The sequence below is a fragment of the Callorhinus ursinus genome, unplaced genomic scaffold (genome assembly GCF_003265705.2).
Source record: "Callorhinus ursinus isolate GAN/ISIS: 27379988/994484 unplaced genomic scaffold, GSC_fseal_2.0 scaffold1, whole genome shotgun sequence".
NCBI lineage: Eukaryota > Metazoa > Chordata > Mammalia > Carnivora > Otariidae > Callorhinus > Callorhinus ursinus.
The window spans coordinates 62,904,204-62,917,167 of record NW_027397063.1 but is presented as its reverse complement, the minus strand read 5'-3'; the positions used below and the strand labels follow the sequence as shown (position 1 = coordinate 62,917,167).

Sequence of the window (12,964 nt, the reverse complement as noted above, 5' to 3'; positions counted from 1 at the left end):
CTCTGTGTGAAGTCTGCAACTTAAGAAAATTAAATGGTCAGTAAACAGATTCTACCCCTCCTAGATTTTTCTGTAGATTGGAGGTAGATTTGGAGGGTATGTGTGGAGGGATTTTTAAAATATATTCCGCCTTGCCTATTTTGAATTGTTTATCTGTTCTTACATATAATTGAATTTTAAGAGAATTAGTCATAAGTTTGTATTTGTCAATCTTCTTAGTCCTGTAGAATTTCATTGGTTGTGAATGAATTTACCTTGATATTTAGATTTACATACATTTTAATGTTTTATAGGATGTGATATCAAATTTTGGTGTAAGAAAAGTAACAGATTTTAGGAATTTTGAAATGGGTAAATTTAGAAGAGATTTTTATGTGTTTCCATACTGTAATTGTTCACTAAATTAATAAATGCATTCTTTTGTATTTACTGAAATTGGGTTAATTTATTGAACTTTATTACTTTTGTCAGTTAGTGAAAATTTTTAGGTAAGATTTTCTTTTTGTTTTGCACCTGTATCATTGTTCTTGAAACAGCATATTAGTGTACTTTAAACCTGTATATCACCCTAAGCTAAACTAGTGTCTGTTGTGTTCATAGTATGTGCTGAAAAATCCTGGATTCACTGTTTTTTCCTTTAGTAGATGGCACTGTGTTTTCTGAGCTGGTTACCTGTGGACCATTGGATTTAAGGAGACATGGGTCTTGACCACCTGAGTTGTTTGAAAGTCATTTGGTGCTTAGGTTCTTTACTGCATGAGTTTGGAAATCATTTCCTTAGCTGTAGTGAATTATGTAGTTACTTCTTTGGATTTGCTGCCTGCATAATTATTTATTGATTCTTTGAGCTTGTAGTTTGTATTGACTGTTTTCATGCATTTAAAAGAAGTTTGTGTGGGGCTCAGGGATTTTGGTATAGAAATGTTGATTTATTTTCTCCTTCCCTCTGTGGTTGAAATATGTTAATTAGCTCATGTTTCTGGTACCTGGGGGTTATTCAGAGGAAAAGGCATGTACATATTGCATTACATCTGTTCTGAGATAACAATTTTTAAATATTTTAATATCTTTGAATTTGGGGTACATTTTATGACTGATATATGTTGGAAGTGATTTTACATTCTTAGTGGCACATGAAATAATGGTGCATCTTAGAATCAATATCATCAATTCAGTGAAACATGGCAATCATTGTCCTAGCTATGTTGTTTGCTAGTAACATTGAAGGATGGCTTGAAGATTTAAAAATCATTGAAAGTAGAACAGTTTTTATTAATTTTGAGTTTCAGCTGATAAGTTGTTTCTTTAGAGCTGAATATTTAAAGTTATATCTAAAAAAAAAATCCATGAGCTATATAGACTTCTTTAAAATTTATTCCCCAAGTATCTGGTGATCATTTTTCTATAAATGGAAGATAAAGTCTGCCTAATTTTAATCCGTGATTTAGATGAGAAGAATTTGAAAACTTAATATATTTGATTTTATATTCTCATTTTCTGTACTTATATTTGAAAATTTATAAGTAAAGTAGACTGGATATGGTTTGATTACAAGTCAGAGCCTAGGTGTTCAGGTCCATATTGGTTTGAGGTCATTTATGATTCTTAGGTTTGTCTGGAATCTGAGACAACCTTAGTAGTCTTCAAAGATTTCATACTAGTCTAGATCCCTGGAGTTACTTATGGGGTCAGAGAATTCATCTGCTTTTCTTGCGCACAGGAGAAAAACCTGGGCTTAAGATCAGGCTGACTTTAGAGACTTGAGTAAGTTAAATCATGAGAATTGCATACTTTGTCTGCAATAAATAGCAAGCTTACTTTAATGCAGTTTTTTAGTTCTGAAATTTTTCAAAATGAAGATGGATTATGTAATAACACTATCCACTTCTGAGATTTTTGGCTCCATTCATTTGTTGCTACTCTATTAACTAAATTTCGCTAGGCCTTGTGAACATGGTAAAGGACATTTAAATTTGTAGATACTGGGTTTCAGAAGTATGATTCCTTTTTTTTTTAATTGTAAAAAGAAAATGACATTTATCATCTTAACCACTTTTAAATGTAGTTTGATAGAGTTAAATATATTCACATTGTTGCAAAAACAGTTCAGAACTTATTCCTCTTGCAAAACCAAAACTCTACCCAGTAAACAATACTCCCCTTTTCCTTCTGCCCCCAACAGCTGGTAACCACCATTGTACTTTCTGTCTCTATGATTTTGACTGCTGTAAATAGCTCATATAAGGGAAATCATACAGTACTTGTCTTTTTGTGACTAACTTATTTCACTTAATGTTCTCAAAGTTCCTCCATGTTGTAGCATGTGATAGAATTTCCTGTTTAAGACTAAATTTATTTTACTGTATATATACACCACATTTTGTTTATCCATTCATCCATTGATGGACATTTGGGGTATTTTCACCTTTTTTTTTTTTTAAAGATTTTATTTATTTGACAGAGACAGCGAAAGAGGGAACACAAGCAGGGCGAGTGGGAGAGGGAGAAGCAGGCTTCTCACTGAGCAGGGAGTCCGATGCGGGGCTCGACCCCAGGACCCTGGGATCCTGACTTGAGCTGAAGGCAGATGCTTAAAGACTGAGCCACCCAGGCGCCCTGTATTTTCATCTCTTGGCTATTGTGAATAGTGCTGCTTTGAACATGGGTGTGCAGATATCTCTCTGAAACTCTTCTTTCAATTTTTGGGATACCCAAAAGCGAGATTGCAGGATCATATGGGTGTGTGTGTGTGTGTGTGTGTGTGTGTGTGTGTATACACACACACATTATATATGTATATACACACACACATTTTTTTTTAAAGATTTTATTTATTTATTTGACAGATAGAGACAGCGAGAGAGGAACACAAGCAGTGGGAGAGGGAGAAGCAGGCTTCCCGCTGAACAGAGAGCCTGACGTGGGGCTCAATCCCAGAACCCTGGGTCATGACCCGAGCCGAAGGCACCCAGGCACCCCTATATTTTTAATTTTTTGAGGAACTGCTATACTGCCTCCCATAGCAGTTGCATCATTTTATAGTCCCACCAACAGTGCACAAAGGTCCCAGTTTCTCCATACTTTTGCCAACACTTGTTATTTTCAGTTTTTTTGATAATAGCCATCCTAATGGATGTGAGATTTTGACTTTTTCAAGTTATGTAAAAAGTGTATTTCAAAAGCACTTTTTGTGTGTAATACAAGTGTCTCATTTAGTCATCATAATCCTATGACGTGTATATTCACCTATACCATTTTATAGATTAGAAAACTGTGGCACTGAGAGATTACATGTCTTGTGCCAAGACCCTCAGATATTAAATTGTGGAGCCAGAAATTGAACTCAACTAATCTGAATCCAGAGCTTCTCCTCATGTTTAGTTATTAGGATTTATGTTCTTTATCATAAGTTGAATATTTTAATGTGGTAAAGAACACTAACAAGTGTGGTTTTCTATTTTTTAGATTTTTTATCTATTTATTTGAGAGAGAGAATGAAAGAGAGAGAGAGCACATGAGAGGAGGGAGGGTCAGAGGGAGAAGCAGACTCCCCTCTGAGCCGGGAGCCCGATGCGGGACTCGATCCCAGAACTCCAGGATCATGACCTGAGCCGAAGGCAGTCGCTTAACCAACTGAGCCACCCAGGCGCCCAACAAGTGTGTTTAACATAGATGTTGATCTGTAGGATCAGTGGTATTTTTTTTAAATTTTTACTTTGAAGGAGAATATTTATGGTGGAATGATGCTTGTAATTATGGAATTTATACATTTTGAAAAGTGTATTTATTTAGTAATCAAAGTTTGCAAACTTCTGGCTGTAATAGTAAAATGTCAAAATTTCTTAGATTTTTGTTGTTGTTGTTTATTGGTTCCAGTCATATTTTAGTTTGTTGCTAACTTTGTGTGTGTGATTTTGCAGGCTAGGTTTTAGAAAAGAAAACGTTTATGACAGTATATGGATCATTCTGTTGGCTAAAACTTTATAGAATTGGAGGAAAATTTTAGTAACTTTTCAGTTAGTGGTTTTGATTGAGCCTGGATCGTTACTTATTTGCTAATAGTTTTGCTTACTACTGCTCTGCTCTGAAGTAGTGCTTTGCTTATGTTGAATCTGGTTGAATTCTCTTTGGAACCTTGTAATCAACAGAGCTGTAAAAGCATCTGTAAATAATTCTTCTAGTTTATTTCATCTGTGGAGGGTCAAATATTTCCTACTAAATTTTTTCTTTTCTAATTATTTTTTTCAGTACACTGTCCAGTCTAAGACCAGGTATTTCATTTATTTGTCATGTCTCTGTAGTCTGGGCACATTTCCACAGCCCTTTTTGGTCTTTTATGACATTGACATTTTTGAAGGATACAGTTCCCCATTGCTCTTATTTTTTAATATAATGTTTCTAATTTTAGGTTTGTCTGATTTTTACTTGTGATTAGATTCAGGTTATGTATCTCTAGGGTTCTGTACATTCAGAAGTACAAGATGTCTTCTGACCTTTATCGTCATTGTTAATTTTGATCACCCAGTTAAGGTGCTTGATTTCTCTACTCTATAGTTAGTATTTTTTTCTTGCATCTTGTAAGCAATATGTGGGGGAGACAGTTTAATGCCTTGCGCATGCCCTGCTCTTTAGCAAAATTTCCCCCAGCCTTAGCATCCATTGATGACCAGTTAGCCAATAGAATGATCCATATACTGTCATAAACATTACTATGTTGAAAATGACAATTGAAAAATGACAGTTTTGTAAAAAATAGCAGATTTTTATGTTCTCCAATTAGTACCTGGCATTTTATCGTAAGAGCTCTCCTTCCCCATTTATCTAGGTATGTGTCTGTATCGTTTTTCTTTTAATCGTTGATAATTTATTACTAACTTTAATGATTTCAGTGCTCAGATTGTTTCAGATTCATCTGGTCAGAACTCTCTCCAGCTTGCTCTTCTGTCCTTATGACATGCCCTATCACTTTGTGTACTTTCTCACTTTTTGGCATAACAAGATATTCAGGTTCATCTTGTACATATCTTGCCCCAGCCTTGGAATCAGCCGTCTCTCTGAGAAGGTCTGGTTTCTGTTGATACCTTGTTTTAAGAAGTATGTGTGTGAAAATACCCTATAACTGTTAGTCAAATAGTATATCAAATGTGGAAATAACGTATTTTTGGACATTGGCTTGACATTTTTCTTGTTTCTAGGGTGCAAAACGCACATTATAATACATATTTTAAAATTATATATGATACCCTTTTTGGGGATCAAAATGGCTTTTTAAATGTACATAAGTTTAGAAGAAAGCAGAGTATCTATTTTTGAGTAGACTTGACTATTGTATATTTTAGTTTATGAAAACATTGTACTTGCTTTTAGTCAATTAACTGATAAAATTTTTTTCCCTCCGAAATGGCTGGGTTATATTTTCAGCTTTCCAGTTGCCTTCTTTCTAACTCCAAAACAGAATTTATTATAAAAAATAATGCATGTTCCATGTAAAGAATTTAAGATCAGTTAAATGTACTTTATATAAAATAATTATAATCAAGAAAATTCTCACACCAAAGGTAACCTACTTCTTCCATAGAATGAATATTCTTCTAGAATGTTATTATTTATGTATTTATACACACTTTCCTTTTGTAAAACAAACCCCCTACACAAGTGAAACATAATAGAATTGTTTCCTACAGAGGAATTGATACTTAAAATCAGTGTGTAAAGTGAAAAATTGTATCAAATTAAAATTACCCTTGAAGATCCGTCTAGAATTTAACACTGTCTCTCATTAACTACAATATCGTTGTTTTTTCTCTAGTGGAAAGAAATCATTGTTTCTTCAGTTGGGCAACAGACATAGTAGTTGGCTTGTGTTTAAGTGATCTCTTGTACTAAAAGCACAATTCTAGAATCAGACTCAGTGCAATGAGGTCTATAGAGATGCTCCCATTATTAGAGGCACATGAAAACGGAGACTACCTGAGGGAACAGTTTTCTCCCTTCTCATTTTTTATCTGTGATGTTGACTTATTGGGTGGACTGATAGGTAGAATTGCCATTTTTGGTGAAGGGAGGTGCTGAAGTTAACTTTACCTAAGTGTACCTAGTGTGCATATCATATTAACTATTTTTATCTCAAAATTTATCATTGGATATCTTTCCATATCAGTAGATTTGTACCATCTTAAATGACTGTATTTACATTTTATAGATGTGTAGTTTTATTAATGATTTTCTAGGAGCACTTAGGTACATAATTTTTCTGAATTTTAAACAACATTGCATTTGTATATGCCTCTTTGTTCTACATTGTTTATTATATCCTTTGGATAAATTCCTAGAAATGAATTGCTTGGTAAAAGGGGATTTGCATTTTAAAAGGTTTTTGATGTAGTTTGTTAAATTACCCTCAGAAAGGTTATATTCAATTTAACATTTTAGGCAGTATGTGGAATAATGACTAATTCACTATACCTTAAACAGTATAGGTATCATCCTTTTTAATATTTTCTATTCTGATGTGTGGAATGTACTTTTAGACATTTTGATGTTTTCTTACATATTTATTTGATTAAACAACCGATATAAGAATTTTCAACTATGTAAGAATTTTCTTATGTCATTTAAATTTCTTTTGTGAATTATTTGTTCGTGTCATTTGCCCCTCCCACCACTTTTCTTCCCCCCCCCCCTTTTTTTAGAAGTATAAAATTGTTCTGTTAAGGTCTTCTCTTAATGTTTTCCCCATGAAATAAGGTTGTTTTCTCATAGATTAGAGATGTTGTCTATACTGTGTTAAATTATTACAGATTCTTCACTATTTAGACTTCCTACTCTGATCCTTATTTCTTTAGTTCAAGAAATGTTTGTGAGTTTTACTGTTTAGGATGATAAAAGTGGTAACTAAAAGCTAGAAAACTTTCCTCAACCTCCTTCAAGAGTATTTCTGGAATTCTGTACTTCCTTTACTCCTAGTGTTTGCAAACTTTGAATTCTGCAAGAAAATAACACACATAAAATGAAAATGTTTTACTTAAAGTTTTATTTAAATTTGGAGAGGTCTGAAATATGTGATCTTGAGATTTCCCCAAAATACATATTTTTTGCTAGTAGGAATGAGTCTTCTCTGTTCCATTGGACTAATTGTGTGTCCAAGTTTAATTTAGAATTTTCAATTCTATAGAAAATTTCTCTTGTTCCATTGTTTCTGTATTTCTGATTTTATATATTGTAAGTATTGTAGCTTTTATAATTTAGATCTTTGTTCAGGAACTGTTCTTGTGGGAACCCAGTTTAGTTCAAAACAGAAAAAGCACTTGCCAAACTATAAATGGTAAATAGGCATAGACAGTGTGAAGACTGATCCAGTAGGCTCAACAAAATTAATGTTTCCAATTGTGAATCAACTAAAGGGTAGTTTTCTCTAATACGTGTTTTAGTATTCCTGCATTTTCTCGTGTTCTTGCTTGCTTTAGTGTATCATTATTTTAAAAAGGAAATAAGTTTTTTCAGGTTAGTAAATAAAAATGTAATCATTTTAATTATATGTGTTGTATATCTGGGTGAGCTATATGGATTTTCAGATGAGTATGGAATTATTCTTGTTTTAAGTGGCAGTCATTTTGACTACTTCTGTATTATCCCACTTTCTGTACATTTTCCTGTACATTTTCATTTAAAGATTTAAGATTAGAGTTGACTCAAGTGAAATGTTTACATAGGTTTATTGAAGGACTATGTCATTTTTTTAAAGATTTATTTATTTGTCAGAGAGAGAGAGAGAGAGGGCACCAGCAGGGGGAGGGGCAGGCAGAGGGAGAAGCAGGCTCCCTGCTGAGCAAGGAGCCCAGTGTGGTTCTCCATCCCAGTATCCTGGGATCATGACCTGAGCCCTAGGCAGACTAAGCCACCCAGGCGTCCCACATGTGATACTAAATTTGCCTATTTCTATATTGAAATATTATTTTGCTGTAGTTACATTTTTTCATGGTCTATATATTTTGGTACAGTTATGAGTAGCCCTTATTATTGATGTTGGATATAATTGGCACGGAAACATAAAAAATGACTTATGTAAACCAGAATTGAAAAAGAATTTTTCATTGTCTATCAAAGAGCTGGTTAATTTAATTTTCAAAAATTGTAATACATAGGGGCTCCTGGGTGGCTCAGTCGTTAAATGTCTGCCTTTGCCTCAGGTCATGATCCCAGAGTCCTGGGATCCAGTTCTGCATCGGGCTCCCTGATCAGCGGGAAGCCTGCTTCTCCCTCTCACACTCCCCCAGCTTGTTTTCCCTCTCTCACTGTGTCTCTCTCTCTGTCAAATAAATAAAATCTTAAAAAAAATTGTAATACATGTGTAAGTAATAGAAATTTAAAATAAATGTGTGTGTAAGGTTCTGTAGCACCTTAAAATATAGCCATCAAATTTTTATAGAAATCTACCTTTTTAACTGTTTTTAAATGGTGTTACTTGGTTTTTCAGTGTTAATATATTTTTTCCTCAATTTTCTCCATCTCTCAAAGACATTGTTATATCACATCTCATTTTTTAGTTCTTTTATTCCTCTTCCAAAATGTATTCACTCCATTATTATTCATTGATTGAATGTCTTAAGTGTTCAGAGTAAACTCATTAGTTTAATTCTTTATTTTCATGAAGTTGGTCTTTTGAGAATAACTTGGAATTTCAGACCAGCATTTTAAACAGATTTTCAAGAACTAGGAGAGATTGGGATTATACCAGAATTTGTTTTTGTCTTATATTTGACTTCTGTTTATAGTAGTAACTTCTGTTGTACTTTAGCTAGTTAGCTTATGGAACTCAATATTATACTCCCCAGTTTAGAAAAACCTAAAGAAAAAGTAGAAAGCAATGTTTTGAATCTTAGAATGTTGTTGTAGAAATACTTCTCTTGTCCCAGTAATAATCTAACTTTTTTCTTTGTTAAATCTTTATAGTTATGATCAGTGATATAATTATCTTCTGACATATAAAATGTAGATTATAAAGAACAGTGATTGCTGATAGCATGGGAAATATAAAATATAAGTACTTTGGAGTCATAAAAGCTCAGTCTGGGTCCAGTTTTTCCAGAGTGCCCTTTTTGATTAGGTGCACCTTTGAAAAATCTTTACTGATACAACTAAAATTGTGATGGAGAAATAATCTCTGAAGAAGTGTTATTATGTTGCTCATCTTTATAGTCTTGAGATACTGTAAAGATGAAGAAGTGTGGTGGATCAAGATGGGATATGGGTCAAAATTAAAGGTGTGGATGTGTAAATTTGTATATTTTAAAGAAGAGTGATAATAACTGTGACAGATTGTCATATCAGAAATGGCACCATGCTATACATGTGGTAACTATTTCAGTACTTTTGCATATGGTTTTAGTTAGCCAAGGGTGGTAACAAATCTCTTTTTAAGTTGGGGATAGATAATCGTAACAGTTTGGCAATGACAGTTAGCCTGACCTCAGTAAGAAACATATCTAAATAGCTAAAATAGATACTATAATACCTATGTATTAAATTCTGTGCACTTTACTCATTTAAGCTCCCTTAGATTCTTATACTCAGCTTTTTTTTTTTATTGTGATAGAATATATGTAACAAAATTTACCATTTTTTAAGTGTACAGTTCAGGGGCATTAAGTACATTCACATTATTTTGTGACCATCACCACTCACTCTATCTCCTGACCTTTTCATCATCCCAAACTGAAACTCTGTACCCATTAAAAAATAACTCCATTTCCTCCTTACCCCAGTCCCTCCTTACCCCATTCTTTCCTTACCCCAGTAACAACTGTTCTTTCTGTTTTTATGAATTTGACTATTCTAGGTACCTCATATAAGTGGAATTATACAATACTTGTTTTTTTGTGTCTGGCTTATTCCACTTAGCATAATGTCTTCAAAATCCACCCATCCATTTTGTAGAATATATCAGAATTTTATTCCTTTTAAAAGTTGAGTAATATTACATTGTTGGTATATACTGCATTTTGGTTTTTAACTATTCATCTGTGGATGAATGTTTGGGTTGTTTTCACCTTTTGGATACTGTGAATAATGCTGCTGTGATCATTGATGTACAAATATCTGTTTTGAGTCCCTGCTTTCACTTCTTTTGGGCATATACCCAGAATCTAATGCTGGATCAAAAGGTGATTCTATGTTTTAATATTTTGAGATGCCCCTGTACTGTTTTCCACAATGGCTGCATCATTTTCTATTCCTATCAGTGATGGACAGGGTTTAATTTCTCTACATACTCATTAATACCTGTTATTTTCTGTTTTGTTGATAATAGCCATTCTAATGGGTGTTTACTCAGCTTATTTTGTCTTAAGCCTGATATAGTTAAAATAATATGCATATTCTCCAGTCCATAAGAGCTCAGATACAACAAATTAGAAAGGACTTTTTTAAGAGAGGAGGCATTTCAGTTGACAGTAGCAGGATGTGAGTGAACTTTTGGAAAATTTACATAGGGAGCACTTTATTCCTTGATCGTCCTAGATAGTAAAATGTTACTCCAAATTATACTAGTTTAGATCTCTGTTGTCCTATATGATAACTGCTAGCTGTTTGTGGCTATTTAAAGTAATTAAACATAAATAAAATTATAAAATCAGTTCCTCATTTACACTAGTCACATTTTAAGTGCTTAATAGCCGTATGTAGCTAGTGGCTACCATATTGGAGAGTGCAGCTATAGAACATTTTCATCATTGTAGAAAGTTCTTTTGGACAGCACTGACCTAGATATTTGTTAGAGATGTTATTGAAGGGTAATACAGCACTATTTCTGTTAAGTGTGGAATAAAAGGTCACAGAAGGTTAAGATTTCAAACTTGACTTAATGGAAAATATAATGAAGTTTTTATGTAGTGATGTGGGCTATTTACCTTGAGATTGGTAATCATCCAATTACTCAAGACTCATTTAGTGCTTTTGGGGGGCATAATTACACTAGGAGCTCTGACATCTTTATTTTCTTGTAGAAGATATCTCTCCCTCTCTATAGATCTATAAATAAGTATTCTCTACATATAAAAAATATGTTTCTTACATATATAGGAATATATGTCCTACCACAGAAATGTATACATATTCTCATGTATATCTTCTATAAAAAAAATCTATAGTATTTTCAGAAAATAGTCCATATTTAAATTTCTCTAATTATCACAATATCTTTTATATTCCCCTGCCCCTCCCCACCAGTCAAGCCTCAAATATTGCAGTTGATTGCTCTTTTTCATTTCCTTTATTTAAAAAAAATCCTTTCAAATAATTTCTCTTACTTTTCATGACATTGACTTGCTAAAGAAACTGGCCCGTTGTCTTGTGGAATGTCCCCTTCTGGATATGGTTTTTTCCCTTGCTTTTTTGGTGTCATTTAACTTGTTTCTCTAGCTTCTGTATTTCCTGTGAACTACAAGCTGTTCTGAAGGCTTGATTTAGGGTCAGGTTAAGCAATTTTTGGTAAGAACACTTTGTAGCTGATGCTCTGAATTTATTATATTTTCATGATGGTTATGTGAAAAGTTTTATATAGTAACTCATGGTTTATAAAATACTTTCACATACAATTTTCTCTAGTAATATTCTTAACACCTTGATACTGTCTTCACTGTGCTGATCTTAGTTTTTATGAGCTCTTAGAAAGTTCTACAATTCTACTGGTTATTAAAAGGGTGTTATGTTGTCTCTGCTGTCTTCTGACATTGTTTTTTAAAGGAAATATTAATCTTTTCATCATAGAAATGAGTAAAAGTTACTCTGTCTAAATGTTACTTGCAATTGTGCATGATTCTGTACAGGATAATGCCGCACCTTTGCTGTTAAAATAATAATTTCTCCCCTTTAAAAAAGCAGCTCAAAATATACCACTAGGTGAATAAAGAACTAATAGTGGTGAACTTAAGCATTATATAACTATCATTCAGAGCTTTCTGAATGGCATGAAGAATCAATCAGTGTTAATATGCTAAGTTTATATAATTCCAGCTGATAGCAAAGTAACTTGATCTTTTAAATTATCCTGTGCTACTTTAAGTAAATTTATGGATTTTTTTAAGAGTTTTGTCATGTTTAGTTGATTGTTTCTAAAATAATGTACAATATTTAATTTACTATTTAACTTTTTTGTTTGCTTTACTTTGGTTAGAAGGACAGTTAAAACTATGTAAGGAGTTTATATTGAGATATTGGTGGTATAAAGATAAAATATCAGTAATGACTCATGTCTTCAAAACTCATAGTAGTGATATTAGCTGCTGTTGGTTAGGAGCCTATTATGTGCCATTGTGCACTTTATATGTATTATACTCAGTCCTTGTAACAATTACACATGATAAAAGAGGCAAGTTATCAGAGGTTAAGTAACTTGCCTAAACAGGCAGCTAATTTGTGATGGAATAGAGATTTAAACTCAGCACTGACTTTGAAGAGTAAAAAGCCTATGACTTTTACACTATGCCCTGCAAGTTCTCATGTGATTGCAACATAATAAAATGAGAAAATATTCACTGTTTAAGTACATTATAAGATTGGGCTTATTTTACTAATCAAGACTAAAATTTTGCTTTTGAGTTATATTGTTTTAGCAATGCATAGTTTAATTAGAAAATCTAAATACTTCTGATTTTGTTTTTTCTTTTCTTCACCTCTAGATATTCAAGAATTTTATGAAGTGACCTTACTGGATAATCCAAAATGTATAGATCGTTCAAAGCAGTCTGAACCAATACAGCCTGTGAATACTTGGGAAATTTCCAGCCTTCCAAGTACTACTGTGACTTCAGAAACACTGCCAAGCAGCCTTAGCCCTAGTGTGGAGGTAAGATAAAATTTTTCCTGAAGCTATTTTTCAGTAATCAATTTATTGGGGCTGCTAAATTTTTTTACTTTATTAAAATGGATATTATCTGGAAATATCATTGGATTACAAATATTTTTG

At 33.0% G+C, this 12,964-nt stretch overlaps 1 protein-coding gene across 7 annotated transcripts in view; it reads left to right on the top strand.

The window, feature by feature from the left end:
* The window catches only part of DLG1 (discs large MAGUK scaffold protein 1), a 258,605-nt gene that overhangs the window by 3,474 nt on the left and 242,167 nt on the right, over nt 1-12,964 (top strand). For all 7 annotated transcript variants that reach the window (XM_073895197.1, XM_025876309.2, XM_025876298.2 and 4 more), the window contains exon 4: nt 12,678-12,844. In XM_073895197.1, the coding sequence (XP_073751298.1) occupies nt 12,678-12,844 (167 nt within the window). The remainder of the gene's footprint in view (nt 1-12,677; nt 12,845-12,964) is intronic.